Below are 20803 nucleotides of genomic sequence, written 5' to 3'. Positions count from 1 at the left end.
TTAATATTTCACATAATAACCACATGATAGGGCAACCTAATAGCCAAAAGGTTAGGATGCATTCCATTAGTTTATTTCCTCACATTTCCTGTCTCCCTCCACTATCATTATGAAATAAAGGCATTAAATGCCACAAAAAAATAAAATGTAAGCTTATACAATACAATATATTGCAAAAGCTTAAAACCAAATACGTATTTGAGACCCAATGTGGTAAAGAAAGAATTCCAATATTTCACAAAAGCAAAGATTAGAATTTCTTTTCTCCAAAAAATGAATACACATTTGTTATTTATTATTCTTTCCTACCCCATTAATCATCTCACGACCACCCAGATTTAGCTTGTGGCTCTTTGGAGGGGGCCCGACCTTAAATAAGGAACCGCTGGACTAAACTACCACACTTCCAAGAGATGATTGAGAGTCTACTGTCAATAATATCTTAACTGCGACCTCAGCTTCCCCTCTCTCCAGTTCTCATTAGAAAGGCAGGTTTTGTTTTGGCTGAACTGTTTCTGACCCCTAACAGTGCCAAAGAGGGGCCTGCACAGTGCCGCCGCCCCAAGAGCATGTGGACCAGGCCTTTATCCCTGACAGACGCAGAAGGACAGAGGTGCGTCAGCTTCTCTGTTTTCATCGTATTTCAGCAGGGATTACATTTTAAAAGTCACAATAACAGAACTCTCCCTGGTTTCGATGTGCAGCAGAGCAGAAAGCATGAAAGCAAAGGAACATGAGCTTTTATTTTGGAAGGGTTGTTATTAAGTGGAGTGTGTTTTTATGTAGCTGGACCTGCTTTATGAGGAAGCTGTGTACACGGTGGTCAACCGGGTGGGAGTGCCTTCATCTGAACATGTGACAAGTGACGAAGAGCTGTTTGCTTACCTGCTAAAGGTGTTTATTAATCTATCTATCTATCGACCTATCTATCTATCTATCTACAGTATCTATCTATTTATCCATATATCTATCCATCTATCTATCTATCTATCTATTCTTGTATTTATCTATCTATCCTATATACAAGAAATCAAGTGTTTCTAGAATATTTATTCATCTTTATTTCTTACTCTCTGACCATCCAAGGCATTTGATATGGGCGAAGAGGAACATGACATAATTCTCCAAAAAGTTCAAGAATCCAAGGTGAGACCATTTGTTCATGAGCCACAGTCCATTCAAATGTTGCCATAACAATATTATTCAGACACACTGTAGCAGTGACAGCTGACATCAGTTGTCTTAGGGAAGAGTTTACACTGCAGTAGTTTCTATTTAATTTAATTATTTAATGAATGCTGTACAATTTTAGAGTTTTATCTATTTTTCCTGTCATGTTCCAGGCAGACTTTGGTTCCATTACAGTGATTTTGGGATGAAAATCTAAAAACGTAAAGAATATCCTAATATATTGTCATATTGTGTAATACAGAAGTAAATTGAAACCAATTGGGACATAGAAAAAAAATGTAACATACAACATGGTTTGCAACAGTATCAGTATTTGATGTGTGGTAAATGTGCTAAAACATGTAAAACCTCTGTTACAGTTATTTAAGTCATTACCTTGTTAAGTTAATAAAATAGATAATAGAATGCACTTATGTGAAATCAGTGGCAGATTTAAAGGCATCACTAACTCCTCAGTTGTGCAGTCACAGTTGGTATTTTAGTGTATTTCCTGGTATTTTCTCATACTCATAGTTTGCACAGTTCGAAAGTAATGAGCTTAAAGCATGGCTGGGAGAGAAACAGTTGGAGCCCACTGATATGTCCCTGGAGAGTAGAGAGATGTAAGAATTGTAACACCTGAAAGTCCCATTCTGTATGATTGCATGTTGTTTACTTGACTACAAGATACCTTTCAAATATGTCTGTTAAGAAGTGTTTGCCATTATGATAGACTGCTGGAAATGTTGTGACCAAAGTGAAAATATTTTTCATTTAAATATTCACGACAGTTATTTTGCCTCTGGTGGAACATTGAGTTGTTCTAGGTTGTGACTCACACAGCTAGTATATAAAATACCTCATTAAGCAATCAGGAATTCATTTTTCATGTTCTTACTCTACATTGCATGCTGACATTTATTTAAATGGAGATACAGGAGCATTGTAACTTATTCAATGCATGCCCTGCATTTGTCACATTTACAGTTTCTTACAGGCAGTAAATTTCCTTTTTTTCACAGCGGGCCAGTTTTTCCTTGAGAGTTTCTGTCATGAAAGCAAAGAGTCTCATGGCCAAGGATGCAAATGGTGAGACATCTCAAGCATTAGATACCTCTACATGTATGCTTTCTCTACAGCGTAACATTTCAGATACAGATAAAATAAAATCTGTATAAATGTTGAGTCCCAAATTCTAATTGAGTCTAACATCCAACATCATTGGTGTGAATATCTTGCATACCTTCTTAATTTCATCTCTCAATGTATGTACAGTATGCATGTAATTATTTGACAACTGCATAATGGGGGGTGGTATTTGAATAGTATTTTAATGTCAGACGGCAATAAGGTTTGGGTGGCCATGATACTTACATGACCTTTCTATAAAAACAATTACATGCATATCCACTATGTACAGTATATAATACACAATACACAGGTATGTATGTGTCCTATTAACACATTCTCAATCCCAGCGCGTCAAAAAGCCAGACATACATAATCACATCAACCAAGTCAATGACATTTGAATAACTTGTACCTGATTAAATATATAAAAGACTGATTAAAAAGGCCTCGCAAGTATTGAACTTCCTGTATTATTTCCGTCTGTCCAAAATGGCTGCAAGTTTTTGTCACGTCCATTCAAGGTGATATTCATTTCAGCCCATTGTCAACCAGTCACACCCCTTTTGCTGATGAGCACCAAAACTCAAGACTTGTTGAAATCACAAATGCGCCCAAAGGCTTCACTCTTCTCACCGCTGTAACAGCATCATTAGGGTGATATAAACAGTTTTGTGTGTGTGTGTGTGTGTGTGTGTGTGTGTGTGTGTGTGTGTGTGTGTGTGTGTGTGTGTGTGTGTGTGTGTGTGTGTGTGTGTGTGATAACCCTTTCAATGTGTCAACCCGCGGCCTGCCAGGGTACAGCGATCCCTACTGCATGCTGGGAATCCTGCTGGGCCAGAGCCCGCGGGAGATGGAGGAGAAGAAGGAGAGGAAGTTCAGCTTCAGGAAGAGAAAGGAGAAGCTGGAGAAACGCTCCAGCATCAAGGAGGTGTTACCTGCCAGGTGTATCCAGGTGACTGAGGTCAAACCAGAGACTCTCAACCCAGTGTGGGACGAGCACTTTGTGTTGTGAGTACAGCAGTTTAACCTTTAGCACAGTGCTGAACATTGTGATATGTGTGACATGCAGGATTCACAGTTCCATTTGTTTCACACCAAAGTTGTTAGGTTATGTGACCAGTGCAGCATAGTGTCATCTCTGTGGAAGGATAACTAAATGATTGATGTGTTTATTATCAGTGTTTATAATGATAATTAAATTAATGATTTTCCTGTTTTTTTATTGTTTTCTTCCCCAGTGACATAGATGATGTCCACAATGACCTCTTACATCTTGACATATGGTAAGATTAGTACGCAGCAACACCTTGAATCGCTTGAATGTCACCATGCCAGAGGGACAAAGAAGGATTTTTAATTATTTTCTTTATAGCACTGTATATTAGATTAGGTTTAATTTGCTTTAATATCAGATTATTATTTATTTTTCTTGCATCACAGATGACAAAAGAAAATCATACAGAATACTGTATACGCAAATAGAAAAACTAGTCCAACAAATGTTTTTAGCCGTGATACTTATTTTACAATCACCTGGCAAAATCATTTGAAATCAATAATTTATTTCCCCCAAATCTTAATAAAATTTTTTGAACACACTCACTTTGCAGTCACACTTTTTCAATTGCCTAGCAAACAGAAAAGGTCCATTCATCCAAAAGTAGGATGAAAAAAAAAAAAGACTGATTTTGTTTCTACTGTGACAATGACGTTGCCTTTTTACTGTACCTCGGCTCTAAACTGTAAAATTGTACTGGGAGCCATGTTGCTTTACAAAATGAACAGTCATTATTTAGCTGTTATAGAGGCTTTTCTCAGCTCCGGTAAAAGAGATCAAGAGCTCACTCCTGACGCCAATAAAAGTTGAGTAGGCTAATGTTTTTCTTGAATGGGGCTAGACTGTAGATCTCCTTCACTTCTCAGTTCCGTCCATTGTTGTGCAAAGTTATTGAAGCATGTCCTTGCAGGAAACGAGAGGTTGTAATCTTTGAATCCTCCTCTTTTCTTAAGGGATCATGACGATGACGTGTCTGTTGCCGAGGCCTGCAAAAAGCTCAATGAAGTCAGTGGACTTCGAGGAATGGGCAGGTAGAAGAAACAATGTTGTGTAATTCTGTATTACCATGAATGTAATCAAGTGCAATGATGCAACTGTCTTAGACGCATCTTATTCAATCTTGTCAATCAAAGGGTCATTTCCATTTGAATCAAGCCAAAAGTTGCAGTTAAAGAATGAAGTTGTTAACTACATGTGTTGAAAAATACTGACCCCAACGTGCTTATTAATTTTAGGGGATCATTTGGTATTTTACATTTAACCTTAAACAAGAAAATACAGGAAAGCCCAGTGCCAATAAAGAACACAAAGAGTTCAGCCGGGGCCATAGAGAGACTAATATATAGCAGTGTATAATTTAAACCTGAGAATGTCAATAATAACCAAGGACAAAAGGATCATAAACCTAATGGTGGGAAATGTGAAATTTCTATTTGAACAAAAAATCTGAGAAATAGCCAACTTCCATTAGCAAATGAAACTCATTCTGCTGATGCTCTAATAGTTAGGTGGATGAAAGCATAAGCTACTGTAAATGCCTAATAAATACATCTTAATTGTTAGATTATAGCTCTTACAGTACATTTACATCATGTGAATTCAACCTGTGACAAACGAGATTCCTTTTTTCCTTGCACGCTGCCCTTTCTTGTCAGGTATTTTAAGCAAATAGCAAAGTCAGTGCGTTCCAATGGATCTGCATCATCCGGCTCCGAGGAGAACGCTGATGACTTCCTCGGATGCATCAACATCCCTTTGAATGTGAGCGTTTCACTAGTCAGAGCTACAGCGACAAATTAAACAGGCCCACAAATAGATTCTTTGAAGGACACAATGTGTAGGGTTTCCCTGGAAGTATGTCAGTGTTGTTAATCTGGTTGGTTTCCTTTTCGCAGGAGATCCCAGTTGTCGGCTATGACACCTGGTTTAAGCTGGAGCCTCGATCGAGTACGTCCAAAGTTCAGGGAGAATGTCACCTGATACTGAAGCTCTTCACCAGCCAGGTTAGTGTAGTCAGATTACAGTATCCTCTTCTTTTTGCATGTATAGGATACAAAGAATTACGATTTAATACTTGATTTCTTCTTTCAGAGGGACACAGCTTTGTCTAAGAAAGACTCAAATGTCTCCATTCACAAGAAACTGCTGAGTCAGATTGTGGAGTATGAGCACGCTCATGTTAAAGTGAGTTTCATGCAGATATTTGTAGTTTATATATGTATATGTGTATATACAGTATATATATCTCAAATATGTGTATATATATATATATATATATATATATATCTCAAAACTTTTAGTTTGTTTTACAAAATGGCATATATCCATAAACGAATAATGCAAATTATAAACATAACTATAAACTGATGAACTATACATATATATGTGTGTATATATATATATTTATTTGTGTGTGTGTGTGTGTGTGTGTGTGTGTATATATATATATATATATATATATATATATATATATATATATATATATATATATATATATATATATATATATAGTTATGTTTATAATTTGCATTATTCGTTTATGGATATATGCCATTTTGTTAAACAAACTAAAAGTTTTGATGAGTACAAGCAGATTCTTCTTGAACTGACGTGGTTATCTACCACATATAATTCTAGAGAGAGCCGTACAACTGGAATGGGCAAGTGTGTCCTCCAGCATGGACTGTACTGACTCACCATGCTGTGCAAACTGATCTCTCACCTCTCCAACAGGCCATTATGTGAGTGTTAATGGAGGAATAAAATTGATTAAATCAAATATGAAAACTTAAGCATCAAGTCAAAAGGTGCATGTTTTGTTTTTAAACGCAGTCGCTGGCAGTGCTACAGCAGCCACCATCGGACCCAGAGGGTGTGCTACTCCCTGCTGCTGCGCCTCCTGAGGACCATCGATGCAGAGTGGGACCCCGTCGCTGTGAGGGGAGACCTGGTAGGTTGTCAGCCATCAGCCTCTCAGTAGGAACAAAAACCTTTCATTATCTGGAAACAGTCACCTCATTAGCTCAGCTCTTCACTGACATGCATCAAGGTTTTTGGTCCAGCCAAAAATGTCTCACAGCCAGTGTACTTGAAGCTATAACTGAGGGCCCTTCCTGTGTCCAGGAGAGGCAGCTTTCAGACAGCTTCAGGCTGTACACAGAGCACTGCCTGTGCCTGATGAAGAACATGCGTCAGGTTTTCCCCTGCACCAGTGTCGCTGCCATTACACGCTACGAGCTCATGCTAAGGTAAAGTCACACTGCCATCACATCACATCAAACAGCCATACCGGGTACAGGCTCAACCTCTCACCCCAACAGACACAGAGAGACTTCAATCAGTCATACTGTGTGGAGGAAGCAGTTCTGAGCTCCCAACTCAAACGCAAATATCCTGATCATTGCTCATTACTCATTTCAAAATGTTAAACATTTGTTCCTGACCACATATTTTGTATAATAAAACCTTAAAAATTATTATTGTTATTGCTGCAACATATTGTGGTCTCAAGCAACAACTTAGATAGTTTTACCTGACGTAACATGTATTATTTCCTATATGATCTTATGCTTCCATTCCACTGGTAAAATCAGTGACCAAATCCTGTCATACACACTGGTATGAGGGCCATAAAGTCATGAAAATCTGAAAGGATTACCATTTTAAAGCATTAATGTGCTCAGCAGATTATAAGTATATTTAGATATATTTTTTGATAGTGCTTGTGGAACTTTTAGCTTGAGAAAATCCCCAAATCATAAGCATTCATTCTTTGATGAATGCTTATCCACGGTGAGGTTTATGGAATTCCAGGCATACATTTTTAGACACATTGTACCATCCAATGTGTTGACTATCGAGAAATTGTGACCAGGTGTCCATAACAACCATGGCTATACTGTATGTACTTGGCAATCTGGTCCGTACTGCGGCGATATTCAGAAGTCTTGGACAGACCAACTTAGCTTTGACTTACCATCGCACAAAATAAGGAAGTTGGAGCAGGGAAATGCCCCAAATTAAAGATTCTATAAATGCCAGCGAGTAAAATCAGCTTATTATTGAAGTTCATTGATGACCAAAAAGTCCAGTTCTGCCCAGTGATCAACACCTCATGGGAGATCTTTTCTACACTTCTCAGAAACACACTCACACGCAGTGACTCACCTAACAGTTGAAATTGCATCTCTCCTCTACTGCAGAGACAGTGCAGAAGCCTGCATACAATTGAAGTGGAAAAAAAATTAGTGAGATTGAAGCTTTTGTGCTTATTTAATATTTTATATTCTAAGAACAATATGATGTGAAATGTGACCTGAAACTAGTTTTGTATTGTCTGTGAATGCCAGGGGGATTGGCTACATGCAGAACATGCGAGCATTTAAGTCTGTGTGTCCTCTTCGAAATGAACTGCATTTGGACATCACTACTGCTGTCAAGGTAACCATGACAATTAAAACAACAATTAAAAACCAAACATTTGTTTTACAGTTGTTTCACATAAGGGTACACCAGTGGAGTTTTTGACCACTAGAGGTATTGTGTGCTGTAGATCAGAGATCTTCAACAGGGGGGTCCGGGACCCTCAGAGTTACTGCAGGGGGTACCAGCAAATTATTGTAAATCTTTTGACCGTTTTTTTTTTCAAAATTTGAAATGTCTTAACATAAATTCAACAAATTATTAGCAAATATAAAAAAAAAATGTTGTGAAAAAAACATTGATGATTGGCTTGCTTGCCTATAAGTAAGGTAGTCACAGATACAGTTAATCCTAAACATTAACATTAAAACATGATTTATAAAATCATGCCAACAATTATTATTTTAATAGCTTATAATTCTATACACTAAAACGGTATGTATAAAGGCTTTAGGCAGCCCACACTTTATTGTAGGCCCACTTTAATATGCAACAAACTTTTATACAATATATGTAGTAGGGGATCCCTAATTTGTCTTTCTCAGTTAAGCGGTCCTTGGCTTAAAAGATGTTGAAGACCTCTGCTGTAGATGAATGGCTTGATTAGCAGGTCCATGTATATGCCTGTATTGTATGAAAGCAACATGAAGGAAACACATGTATATCAACTACAGGACAGATTTAATTTGTGTAATTATTTCAACAGAAAGGGACTGTGGAGTGGTACGAGAGCCTAATTGCAAGATATAAACCACAGGACGGGGTACTGATTAATATAAGTCCTATGTAAATAATCATCCAGTTTTCAAAATTTTACCGACCAGAATGTTTATCCAGAATGTTGTTCATTTTGTATTGGCAACATAGACTCTGGAGGAGCAGCTGAAGAAGCTGGTTCAGGTGGTTGATGCCACGTGTGCAGACGTACAGAGAGCCCAGAACATCTACAACAAACTCTTCTACAGGTGAACATCAACGCTATATATCTCATCAAGAAAAAGACTGTGGAAATGTTGTGCTATAACACAGAAACATTGATTTGGCTGTTGTTGGACTGATGATATTTCATCCTTTGTTTGTTTGACCTCACAGTGCAGTGAAAGTAGATTTCTTCAGCATATCTTACAGGCAGTTGGAGAAACAGGTATGTCATTGAAAATGATATGAAAAAATTCCTCGTAAAACAAGTCTAATAAAGCCTTTTGTGAGTCATACAGTCTTGTTGTTGCTAACCTGACACAGGTACGTGAACTCACACACACTTTATTTGATCCTTAAGGTAGCCGATGATGTAAACGTCGCAATGGAGCGGGTTTGTGGGACTCTGGAGCAGGAGAGCTCCAGACTGAGTCAGACAATGGGAGAAACCATCTTTGAGCTCTTCATGTCCTTGAAAATCCTCAAAGGCTTTCGGGAGTTTCTTCCTCTCAAGTTGGTTATCAGTTTGACTCTCATGACAATTTATATAGCAGCGTAAAAGGCTCTGACTGGTGGTTATTTGTTTGAAATGTCAGCCAGGAGATGAAAATTCAACCTTTTCGTCTTCTTTACATTTATTAAAAATGATGTGTGTTCTTCTCTAACAGGGATGCTAAAATCTTGGCCCTGACAAGCTTTCATAACTGGTTCAAGTCCTCGATTCATAAGTGGCTGCAGATCGTTCATGACAGATCCTGTGACAGAATTCGTAAAGCAGTGGAAACAGACAATGTGAGAGTCTTCTGCTATTCAAATGTACTATAATGTAGTTGTTAGCAGATAGGAGGGCACTTTTTAAACTTTGTATTTAATTTTTTTTTTTTTTAATATATCTAATATAAAGTTATATTACTACAGTTATAGTGTTATAAAGCATTTATTAATACATTCATTAACTCCCATACCTACACATTGTAGGTAGAATGTAAAATTCTTTGTAATATCCCAATGTTTGTTTTTTTTAAGACATTTTTAGATAACCTGTTATAAAGATGTTTATTGATTAGCTTATAACTACTAGTGGGTTGGAAAGTATTTATTTGGTAATAAATGATTCATAACAACTCCTCAGCATGTTATAAAGTACGTATTAACAGTTTATACATATGTGCAAATCATCCTCAAGCAGGTTTAAACTATTATGTACTGTAAATGGGTTAAAAACTACCAAAGAAATATATATGTAATTAGAACTGTGTTAAACTGTGTTATTAAGCTTTCATTAACTCTTTATACAGTACATCAGTTATAGATGCGTCATACGGTAGAAGTAGTTAGAGTTGTTGGCAAATACATTTATAAACACTCAAAAGAATTTCTTTATAGCTGGACACAGCTACATATTAGTGCGTTATAATTAGTTATTAATCATGTATTAACTGTTTACATAATCCTTAGAAATGCTAAATAGGGGGTTGAAATAAAGTATTGTTGAACTTTAAAAAAAAAAAAAATAGTATAGTCCTGAAAAACATGTCCCCTGTTTTATTCACAAGTGCATGTGTTTTGTGAGCAGCTCGAGCCTGTGCAGCAGGCCAAACACAGCTCCTCAGCAGTGGAGGTGACAACATGCTTCAGCCAGGTACGCGAGATCTGGCTCCAGTTGGCCTGGCCAGACTCTGCGGGGGCCTTCATCTTTGTCACTCGTTTGACAGACGTGAGTGCTGCTTCTAGTGTTGCCAAACTCAAGTACGCACATCCTGGACACATCAAAACATGACTCTGAACAGACGCACATACATACACGCAGGGTTAAAAAAAGATGTTATCGGAAACCAAGAATTTCACTGTAATAAAATGGCTGCTATTTTAATCTTTCACAGAATTTCTGCAGCGAGGCTGTGTGCTACTCTGAGATGATAACACGCAAGATTGAGAGGAACCAGCTGGGCCGAGACCAAAAGAGCTTCACAGTGCAGGTAACGCCTGTAGCAAGACAGAAGTGGGGGAGGGTACGCAATGACCTGGGAAGTAAATGTCAGCAAGTGTTCTCCCTGGCAACACAAAGGGCTCAGCAGGCGATCAGATATGTTCACACAACAAAAAAAAGCAGTCGCCTCTTGTCGTCCTCAATCATTTACACTCGCTACCCCGTCCTTCCACTTCTTTGTAGCCCTGCTTCTTTTCCTTCTTTGTTTCTCCACCTCCACCCTCTGTTTCTCCTCTTCTGCTCCTCCTCGCTTTCTGCTAGCTCTGCATCGCCCTGAACAACACAGAGCTTGTGCGCGTTTTCCTGGGTCACCTGCCCTGTGACCTGGACTGGCAAGGTGTGGAGCGGGCCATGGAGGAGTCCTGTGGGGTGGAGGGGAAGGAGCAGGTTTACAAGGCTCTCAATGGGCAGCTGTTCAACATGGACCTGGACCTGCAGAGAGAAGCCAAACGTCTCATCACACTGCTCACCGACAAGGTGCGGTGCTCAAAGCATGAATACCTGCAGATCAATTGTTCTTGATAGCATTATACATGGTACACATATATAGCAATTTCTCACGGCCAGTGAAAACCTCGGTACTCCACTCGACAATGTGAGGTTTCTACAATCAGTGACTTAATGAAATATGTTCAAAAAACACTGTAAAAATTGGACAAAAAATGCATTTCAGTCTCTGAATGCCATACGGTTTTTTTTCTTTTTTAGTTTTGAAGAATTTACATTATGAAAATGTTTTTTTTTTTTTTTTTTTTTTTTTTTTATGAAGTTTGCATCTAATTTGGCCATGATGGGAGTCAAGCTTCCAGTAATTTTAGTCGTCTCTTTCGGTGATCCATTGCTGCTGTTGTGGAGTGCAGAGGACATACTATGTGCTTGGGTGTTTTGCATGGGGGATAATACACTGTACCATTTTGTATATGTAAGCTTTTTGTGTCTGTATGTCTCTACTTTTTAAGGAAACTTAGAAGAGGACAGAACAATGTTGACATTGTTTTGCAAGACCTTCATTCAGAGTATATCGACCTTTTGTATTCAGTGTTGGGAGGAACATTGTCTGTACAAAACAAAAACAAACAGGACAGGGTTGTTATGCTGGATAGCAAGATAGCTGGGGAACAAATGTGCAGTATTACTTACATGATAGACCGGTACACCATGAAGTTAGCACACAAGATCATAGCAGATCCACTGCATCTTCTAAGGCCTGAATATGCACATTTACCCTCAGGGTGAAGGTATAGCATGCCCATGATGCAGACTTAAAGAGGCATCACATCCTTTGAACCACGCAGCATTCAGCTGCTTAAAGGCTCTGACACACCAAGCAGACGGCTGACCTTCGGCAGAAAAGGCAGTCGGACTGACTGCCTCCCCGAGTTGGTCAAAAAAGTGCCTCGGAACACACCGAAGCGACGCCGACCTTAGCGTATGTTCAGCGCGTGCGCGAGACTTAATGCCTCTCCATAACAGCAAGCAGCGCTAATCTGTATTGTCGCCCAAAAAATGAAAACCGGCAGCTGATTGGACGGACGCGTCACGTGGGTCTGACTGCTCCCGGATTTTACGACCGAGCATAATGGCGGCTTCGTTCGGAATACGATCTCATATTTTATGAAGATAGTTTTAAGCGAGAAATAGGCCATGCAGTTGCTGAATCTGTCTTCATTTCAGATCGACAAAGGTCAATTTAAAAGATTTTTGTCAGATTTTGAGAGGCATTAGTCCCGCTCGTCCCGCTCGTCATTTCCGGGTTAGCGCTCCACCGATCAGATTGGCCATTGAGTCCGACTGCCCGACTTTCCGATTCAACATGTCAATGTGGCCCAAATGAAGGCCGACGGCTCCTCCGACTGACGACGGCACAGAACACACCGAACAGACTCAAGTCACTGACCTCGCCAGGCTGTCCGACGGCTGATAATCGGGTTGATGTGTCAGGGCCTTAAGACGTTATGACCACATGGTCTGAAATGGTGATGTCTCGATTTCCCGATTTATGCTTTTTAGTGAATGTTCTTACGATGTTCCTGTTTTTTATGTTTTTATGTTGTACTGTCATGTGCTGTCATGTATATATGCTCTTTGTGCAAAGCAAATTCCCCTAGGAGCAATAAAGGTTTCATTAATGAATTCATGTATATCCATTATGTACATAGTTGTATGCATATGCACCTGCATGCACATGTATGAGAGGATATTTCTTTGCAGATGCTGCCTGAGCTGCGGAGGTACATCCAGCACATCAGCTTGTCCCCAGACTCCATTAACAATGATGAAGTAAGGCCTTGTAGTGGTTCTCTACAGCATTCATTCCTGTATCGGTGGTGTTTGCAGCCCCAGTACGTATGTAATGTATGTTAATCTGACATTCTTCCAGGCTGTGTCGCCTCTTATGAAATACTTACAAGATACTATGGTCATCATCAGTGAAAACCTTGTGAAGGAGAATCTGACTAGGTAATTACTTTCTCCTCCTCTCTCCTCACTATAAATATGCATTTATTTATTTTCTGTTTGACAGGGACAGTGCAAATTAATTTGAATAACTTGTCTAAATTATAAATTCCACATTCTGCCTAATTGCTCCTTTTCATTTAGTGTGCCTGTGCAGCTGATGATAAAAGTTTAAATAAAACATTTAGTACAAAATTATGAAACACAAACAAGAGAATAAGACTCCTGTCAAGTCGTTTGCCTATTTTTAGCAGACAAATATAACACTGCATCATCAGCATACATTTGACTTGTAAACCAGGAAGAATGCCAGCACACCAGAAATTGATTGTTGTGGAACTTTATAACAGACATATCCTTATGTCAAGTTACATAACCATACTCACTGTTTCCTTTTCTCTAAATAAGATTACATTTTGTGATAGTACCAGGTGAAAACTGTGACAGCTCAGCAAATAAGATTCTGTAATTGTGTAATCTTTGCTATAATAATAATACCCCTCAGACAACTTACCATTATCAAACTACCATCTGTGAAAACATATACGAGGCTAAGTGAGGGTACTGGGGTGTTATTAGAAGAGCCAGTAAACACAAACGTGTGGGTGTCTCATTGTGTCTGCTGCCTTGTAGAGTTCTCCAAAGCATGTGGGAGCTGCTCCTGCGGATGATCCTAGATGCGGTTGCAGAAAACAGGGGTGTTCAGGTGGAGTTCTACAACCGCTTCCAGTACACAGTGGAGGTCAGTGGGAACTGCATTTTATCACACAATACAGTTTTATAGCTATTTCCAGTCTGGCATAGTTTGACTAAGAGGAATAGTCTGCTTTAAAAGATGTGTCAACTCTGTACAGATAATCATCGCTACTGTTACCATCAGCCTTTAATTAGCTCTCTATGCTTGCTCTTGTGCAATCATTAACATATATTAGATATTTATGAAGTCGTTCAGTAGCAGTTCAGCACCAAAGTGAGTTCTCTCAGATTAAATGTGGGAGCTATTGTATATATTCTAATGCCAATTTAGCCAACTGGCAGTGGAAATGACAGATTTGCATGTCAAGTCATGCTACACAAGAGGGCTGAGTTTGGAGTTTGGCAGTCAGATCTGGTGTTTGCCTGGCAGAGGTTTCATGCTGTTTGTGTGAACAACATGTCTCACTACTATGCTGAGACTTCATTCTATCAGAATTAGAGGGATGAATGTGATGAGTCCTAGCTCACAAGTTTTTTTTTGTTTTTTTTTTTACTGGCTTGCTTTAGACCCTGTTGCAGTTCTTGCATGTCAAGGGAGAGGGCCTTTCCTTGGAAGACATGAAGAGTGGAGACTACAAGGTGGGACTTCTTGCAATTTGTTTTCAGGATTTAAAATCCTCCTTACTAAGGTGTTGTTTATCTTTTTCCCTTTCTGACCGTGCTGCTTTAGGTTCTGGATGAAGAGCTTAGGCTGAATAAATGTTCCTCCTTTGAGCTGATTGAACAGTACTATCTGGAGAAGATTTCCCAACAGGTGTGTTTCCACTTACCAGGCTGACACTTTCATATTAGCCCTAAGGTGCACAGAGGTGTATTGATTGGACAGCACAACACCCTGTCTTCTGTTGTTTTTCCTCTGATTGAAAGTCTGCCTTCTTCTGGACTCTTGAAAAACATGATTCTGCCAGGTGAAGCAACATGCAGACTGATATATGCTTTGAATAACTCCTTCACCTTTTTTCTGCTGGGGGAAACTCAAAATGAGTTGTACTTTCACATCATATTTTAACATCATTTCAATGTTACTTCTCTTTTGCATCCTGATTATAATAATCCTCTGTGATAAAAACTTGTTTCAGAAAACACTCAAACATACCTGTTATGGTCGGATCAGTGTGAAGTGCTACTATGAGGCTCCGGAGCAAAGACTGACGGTGGAGATTCTGCATGCTGCAGATATCCTTGCACTGGATGCTAATGGTAAAACTGTAACAGGCAAAATAAAATGCAGGTTGTTGTTTTAAAGTTGATTTTTTTTTATTTTTTATTCACTGTTTCTGGTCCTCTTCAGGTCTGAGTGACCCATTTGTCATAGTGGAGCTCTGTCCTCACCACCTGTTCCCTATGGCCAAGAGTCAACGCACGCAAGTAAAACTTAAGACCCTGCACCCAGTATTTGATGAACTCTTTTACTTGTGAGTACTGTTTTCCTCTCTTCCTATTCCTGTTTGTGCATACCCTGAGCCTAATTTGTTGTTGTGTCTTCCAGCCACGTCAGTCCCGAACAGTACAGACACAGGTTTGCCTGTTTGACATTCACTGTGATGGACTATGACTGGCTTTCCACCAACGACTTCGCTGGTGAAGCCGTGGCTCCTCTCAGCGACTTCTGCTGGCCAGGGAGACCGAACGCCTCAGCCGCCGGAAAGAGCGTCCAGCCTTTCATCCTCCACCTGTCTCGCAGTAAACCCAGCGGTACATATAGCTCTAGGCTGTATCAACTTCTTTGTTTCACACAAACATAATTTTGGCTTCTTGGGAGACCAGAGGGTGTTGGACTGAGTTTCCAATTACTTCTCCAATACAACATGAAAAGCCATTCAATCTAGAGATATTTGTGTCAGGTGTCGTAACCACTCTCATCTGTTTGTTCTTCCCTCCAGAAAAGCCAATCATGAGGATGCTGGATGCTCGCATCGGTGACAGGGAGGCTCAGGAGTTTGTCCGCAGGCTGAAGGAGATTGAGAAATCAATGGAGGAGGAGTAAAAGCTGTCAGCGCTGCCTGTGTTGGTGTTATCTGACCACGTCTTGCGACATATGTGCTTTTGTACTGGTATCATGTTTACAATATTTGAATTTTTTCCAATGTTATTGTTTGTTCAGTAATTATACCAAAATGAAAAGAGAAAAAAGGAAAACAGCAAAGCTTATCACTGTTTTCTATCTGGGAAATGAACATCCTGTCACTGTGCAACCTTATGCTGTCTCAGTTAAACTATATTTTAGAATTTAATGGATAGTTGATCCTAAATGTTACTAGTCTATATTTTTTTGTAATGAGGTAATTGTTATCTTTGTTGTATGATCTTTGATATGATATATTTAACATTTCAGAACTATTTTGTGGAAGTAGCTTATGTATTCAAAAGTATTCAGTCAAAGTCTAAATCTATACCTCAGATATGCTCATTAGTTGCAGGGGAGTGTAATAGGCATCGAGACTTTTCCTTCTCCATGGACATTGTGGAGATACATTGCATGAAAGCCTATTTAAGATGTGAAAGCTTGAACCCACATTGCATTTCCTGATCATACAGTGGCTTATGAACAAACAGCTATCTGTAAAAATACCTGTCATGAAGGAAATCATGAAGACACATACAGCTTTGGGGGATTGCACTTTCTGAGACTTAGTGTTTTAAGGCCAGTCAGACAGTTCAGCAGCAGGGAGGCCTAATACTCCCCTGAGGCACACGCCACAGCTCTGCTTCATTTGACTTTTCAGATTGCTCTTCACAAAGCTCATGATGGGTTATTGAAAAGGCCCAAAACCTTGTGGAGGGAGGACCAATTATTTTAACTCCGTTGCTTCTTGCTGTCTGACACCAGTGAGCCAACATCTGTGCAGAAATGTATGTGACAGTTTTCACACTTATTTTTTTTTTTTTTGGCAGCAGTGCGCAAATAAGTTCTACAAAATCAACGCATTGACAGAAACAAATCCATCTGTCATATGCTAAGAATGTATTGAATAATGAACAGGTTAATTTAGAGAACTGACTTTTCTACAGCTTCATTTGATCTGAATCTGGTCATGACAAGACCCCTGAATTATTCAATTATAACACATAGACAAATATTCAATACAAATATTCAAAAATGTTAACTAGATTTTGCCACCCTGAGTGGTACCGAAAAGTGAAATGTCGATAGCTAGCCAACGAACTAGAAGTGACTGCATCCAGTCCTGCACATAACCCCCGTAAAAGAACAATGTGTTGTTTTTACACTTCAGCTTCTGTACAGCTCAAACTCTCAGTTCAGTTCAGTCACTTTATTATCCCAGATGGGAAACTTAAGCTTAAACTCTCGGCAAGAAGTGTATTTCCAAAAATGTTGCCAACCAGCATTAACGTCATTACCAACAAGGTTATTTTGCTTTTTAATGTTATATTTATATAACAATATATTTACATACTATTTCAAGTTTTAGTTGCTTAATTTTGAAAAAATACTATTTTGTCAACTTTAACTATTGTGTAAACAAGAACACAGTCCAACTAAACAAGTAATTCATTTGTGAAATAATTCATCATTTTGGCACCTTGCTTCTCCTCCTTGGGGAGCAGAAGCTTTATTCAGAACCATTCATACTTTCATGGTTATGGGGATACACCCTGTTCCTGATAATTGAAAGGGAGAAAATACATCCTGGCGTCCCCAAAGATTACACAGTGTGTTGCACAGTGTGTGGCCAGATGGTAGATAATTGCCGCTAATGAGCTCATGTAGCGTTCAGAAAGTTCTGGAAACATGGCAAACCCATTTTTTATCCCAACTTTAAATCAGTGCAGGCCCATCATAGGCCTTAAATTTGAGTTTCAGTCTCTGTGTGGGGCTTATGCTCCGTTCCAGACACAATTCTTTGCCCGTAAGTTACGACTTCGAGTCACGACTCACGACTTGGTAGCGTTCCAGGCAAAGTCACGACAAACCCTTCTGCGGCTACCTAACGTTGACGTTAGCTAGCGCTAGCTCATAGTAGCAATTTCTAGTCGGCGACATATTTTGGTCTTCATTTAATAAAAATAACCTGTAGTAGTACACAATCGTATGTGTATTGTTTTGATTACAATGTGCGGAATTACTTTACGTTGCCTATTTATGTCTATTCATTTCTATTTCTCACCGGCGTCTGTACAGCATCAATAGGGGTCGCCATTTTTGTTTATGTGTGTGTGACGTCAAAAACTGTAACTGGGAGTACAACGATGTAGTACGAGTTCACGGGTAGTAAGTTACGGTTTTGACTGCCATTCCAGGGCACTTTGATAGGTAGAAGGTTGTGAAAACACGGGTTACGGGTTGCCTGGAACACAGCATCAATCTCTTGAGGTAAAGAGAAAGGAAAAGCATAATGAACCTTTGCAGTGGCATAATTATACTTAAGGTGTAAGGTAAGACCTTGCTGCCTGCACCAGCTCTCATTGGCCTGCCAGGTATAATTCAACACCATGCTCTCACCAGTCCTCCAAAGCTGTGTGTCTCGTCTGTGACTAAAGGGTAAGGATTCATATTTTTGCACAAAAATAATAAATAATTCTATCGTAGCAAGTTTAAAGGCCAAGTTTCCTGTAGAGGCTTTTAATTATAGCAGAATTAGGTTTACATCTAAAATAGCTAATCATGTTTAAAAAAGAAAAAACAATTTTTCTTCATACAAAGTCCTGGACTAACGAGCTTAATTTCAGACAGCTGTGTTCGTCTTCTAGCGCGAGCGTGTACTCAGCTCTCACTAACGAGGTTAATATCAATCACCTGTGTCGTTGGGCTGAAGCTGCTCATGAGAGCTGAAACTGGTTCCAAAAACCCCATAATAAAGTGGTATCGAAAACAAACAAAAAACAGACAAAACAATAAAAGTCTCGACAGACTGAAAATGTATTGGACCTTCCAAACTAGAGGTTTAATTTAAGCCCCTGTAGTCCTAGAGAAACTTTAATCTTCCTTTCAGGAAATCGTTCCAGTGCAAAACTGACTTAAATGTAGGACTATTTTCAATTAATCTCTAGTATATTTAAGATTAATCGCTGTCCTGGAAACTGGCCCTTACTGTCACAAATGTAGCTTAAAGTTTACAACTGGTAAAAGACAAGGCAGTTATATGCATCTGGAAAAATGCAGAAGAGGAACACTCCTCTACCCTACTTACAAGCGACTTTGAGTTTGTGAAAAGCGCTATATAAATTCTATTTATTATTATTATTACTTAAAACCACCCAACAATAAGAAAAAACGGGTATCATGATGTTGAGTTTCTGTTTGCACCTTAAAAAGATTTTAGTAATATACCCAAATCAGGCCTTTAGGAGTTGTTAATGAATGTTGCCAGTTTAAATGTGGCACTTTTATTGTACCTTAATGACAAGTAGACAAATAGCAACAGATGTGTAGTAAAGAAACACTGGAAAAACACTGTAGCAAGTACCAAGAGCTTAGCACCTGAGATTTTACACCGACAACATTTTGTCAGTGATGTAACTTAACAGTAGCTGCTTGTGTAGTGCTTTGTTGTTACTCTGTGAAGTTGTGAGGATGAAGTACGCAAAAAAACATATCTATGCCTGAAGAGTGTGCTGCATTGCAGGGACTGTTCAGTTGATCAAGAAGCTTGCCTTACTTAACAGGAGCGAGGAATCCTTTCAGTCCATCTGAACAGCACTTGCTTTTACGTTTTGTTTTTAAGATATCGCAGGCAGAATTTGTCTTAACAATTGTTACTGAACTCTTTCATTGTTAGTATATTAATATCCGCTGCCATCTTTGTTGTTAACAATTCTGTCCTAAACAAGAACAGAAGTACATCAGTATATTTGAATGGTTAATGGAGTGGCAGTGATATTTTCTCTAAATTACTTTAAAACCAGATATTCTGGCCAGATGTTTACAAAAATAAATTCAACCTCACTCTGAATCTAAACCATTATATAATAAAAAATTTAGCTAATATTGTATACCAAAATTTATACTAGGGTCACAAGAAAACTTTCAGAGGTAATTTACACATTTCTAACAGGGACAGTTTTAAATGGAAAATCGTTTTCCAGAGTCTTTGTGAGGAAAGCAAGAGTCTTTTCCTATTAAATACACTTGTCTATGTTCAGTCACAGTGTTGTAGATGTCCTTGCTGCCTTTAAACAGGCAATATGGTCAGTATTACTTGAGTAAAGTGATTTTAAAAAATTCAAAGAAAGTATTCTAGTCTTTAAATGTTCAGTGAAGTCAGTCGTATTATCATATTCATTTCCTAATAAGTGGATTTCTTAAAAGACTAGTTTTTCTGGCTATAATTTAAAAAAGGCAAAGGATATCAGACTGTGAATTAACAGAATATCATCACAATGTAACGTCATGAACGTCAGCACTGACATGGACATATTTTATTTAAGGTAATAATATAGAAATATTTATTGAATTGAGTATTTGGTTTTGTCGCCTGCTGTCCAAATTTAAAGGCAACAGCTGTTGAAATGTATCTATGAGAAGCAAAACACCTTCAATTTGTTACCGTAAAAGTGAATTATTTGTCCTTGAATTGTAAATGCCTGTGTTGCTGTTTACTGGATTATACCTTTGGGAGATGTCTATCACCTTAAATAAAGATTGTATTTAAATTTGAACTTCCTGCCTTCACTGACATGAGCATAAAGCATTTGAATAGTAGCATGGATATATGAATAATAGTTTTAATATATCTAAATGAACAAGTGGAGTAATTCATGCACCTGTTGTTTCTATAGGCTTCAGTGTAAAGACATGTCACTGTCTGACACTGACCTGTTTCTCAACACTTCATCTTTCCTACAATGTCATCATCTGCCCGTTCAATCTCCCATGTTCCTTCCTTCTGTCTCTCCGTCTCTCCTCGACCTTTAAAATTACCTCCCCTCTGCAGCAGATA

At 38.7% G+C, this 20803-nt stretch overlaps 1 protein-coding gene across 2 annotated transcripts in view; it reads left to right on the top strand.

Moving 5' to 3' along the window:
- The window catches only part of baiap3 (BAI1 associated protein 3), a 35512-nt gene extending 17520 nt beyond the window's left edge, over positions 1-17992 (top strand). Inside the window, exons 4-34 of one of the 2 annotated variants that reach the window (XM_028598769.1) lie at positions 530-613; positions 787-894; positions 1087-1146; positions 2193-2259; positions 3096-3309; positions 3540-3584; positions 4312-4389; positions 5014-5119; positions 5254-5361; positions 5450-5542; positions 5996-6099; positions 6191-6308; positions 6482-6606; positions 7708-7798; positions 8487-8543; positions 8648-8745; positions 8873-8924; positions 9060-9211; positions 9367-9490; positions 10275-10415; positions 10582-10677; positions 10950-11165; positions 12900-12968; positions 13069-13148; positions 13779-13887; positions 14409-14480; positions 14572-14655; positions 14981-15101; positions 15193-15316; positions 15391-15596; positions 15785-17992. In XM_028598769.1, coding sequence (XP_028454570.1) covers positions 530-613; positions 787-894; positions 1087-1146; positions 2193-2259; positions 3096-3309; positions 3540-3584; positions 4312-4389; positions 5014-5119; positions 5254-5361; positions 5450-5542; positions 5996-6099; positions 6191-6308; positions 6482-6606; positions 7708-7798; positions 8487-8543; positions 8648-8745; positions 8873-8924; positions 9060-9211; positions 9367-9490; positions 10275-10415; positions 10582-10677; positions 10950-11165; positions 12900-12968; positions 13069-13148; positions 13779-13887; positions 14409-14480; positions 14572-14655; positions 14981-15101; positions 15193-15316; positions 15391-15596; positions 15785-15888 — 3306 coding nt within the window. In that variant the 3' untranslated portion in view covers positions 15889-17992. The remainder of the gene's footprint in view (positions 1-529; positions 614-786; positions 895-1086; positions 1147-2192; positions 2260-3095; positions 3310-3539; positions 3585-4311; positions 4390-5013; positions 5120-5253; positions 5362-5449; positions 5543-5995; positions 6100-6190; positions 6309-6481; positions 6607-7707; positions 7799-8486; positions 8544-8647; positions 8746-8872; positions 8925-9059; positions 9212-9366; positions 9491-10274; positions 10416-10581; positions 10678-10949; positions 11166-12899; positions 12969-13068; positions 13149-13778; positions 13888-14408; positions 14481-14571; positions 14656-14980; positions 15102-15192; positions 15317-15390; positions 15597-15784) is intronic. The other variant, XM_028598770.1, reaches the window with a different exon arrangement.
- The last annotated feature ends 2811 nt before the right edge of the window (positions 17993-20803 follow it).

This window comes from Perca flavescens, chromosome 15 (assembly GCF_004354835.1).
Source record: "Perca flavescens isolate YP-PL-M2 chromosome 15, PFLA_1.0, whole genome shotgun sequence".
Classification (NCBI taxonomy): domain Eukaryota; kingdom Metazoa; phylum Chordata; class Actinopteri; order Perciformes; family Percidae; genus Perca; species Perca flavescens.
Note: the sequence above shows the minus strand (reverse complement) of the source record. Positions and strands in the feature narration are given on the sequence as shown.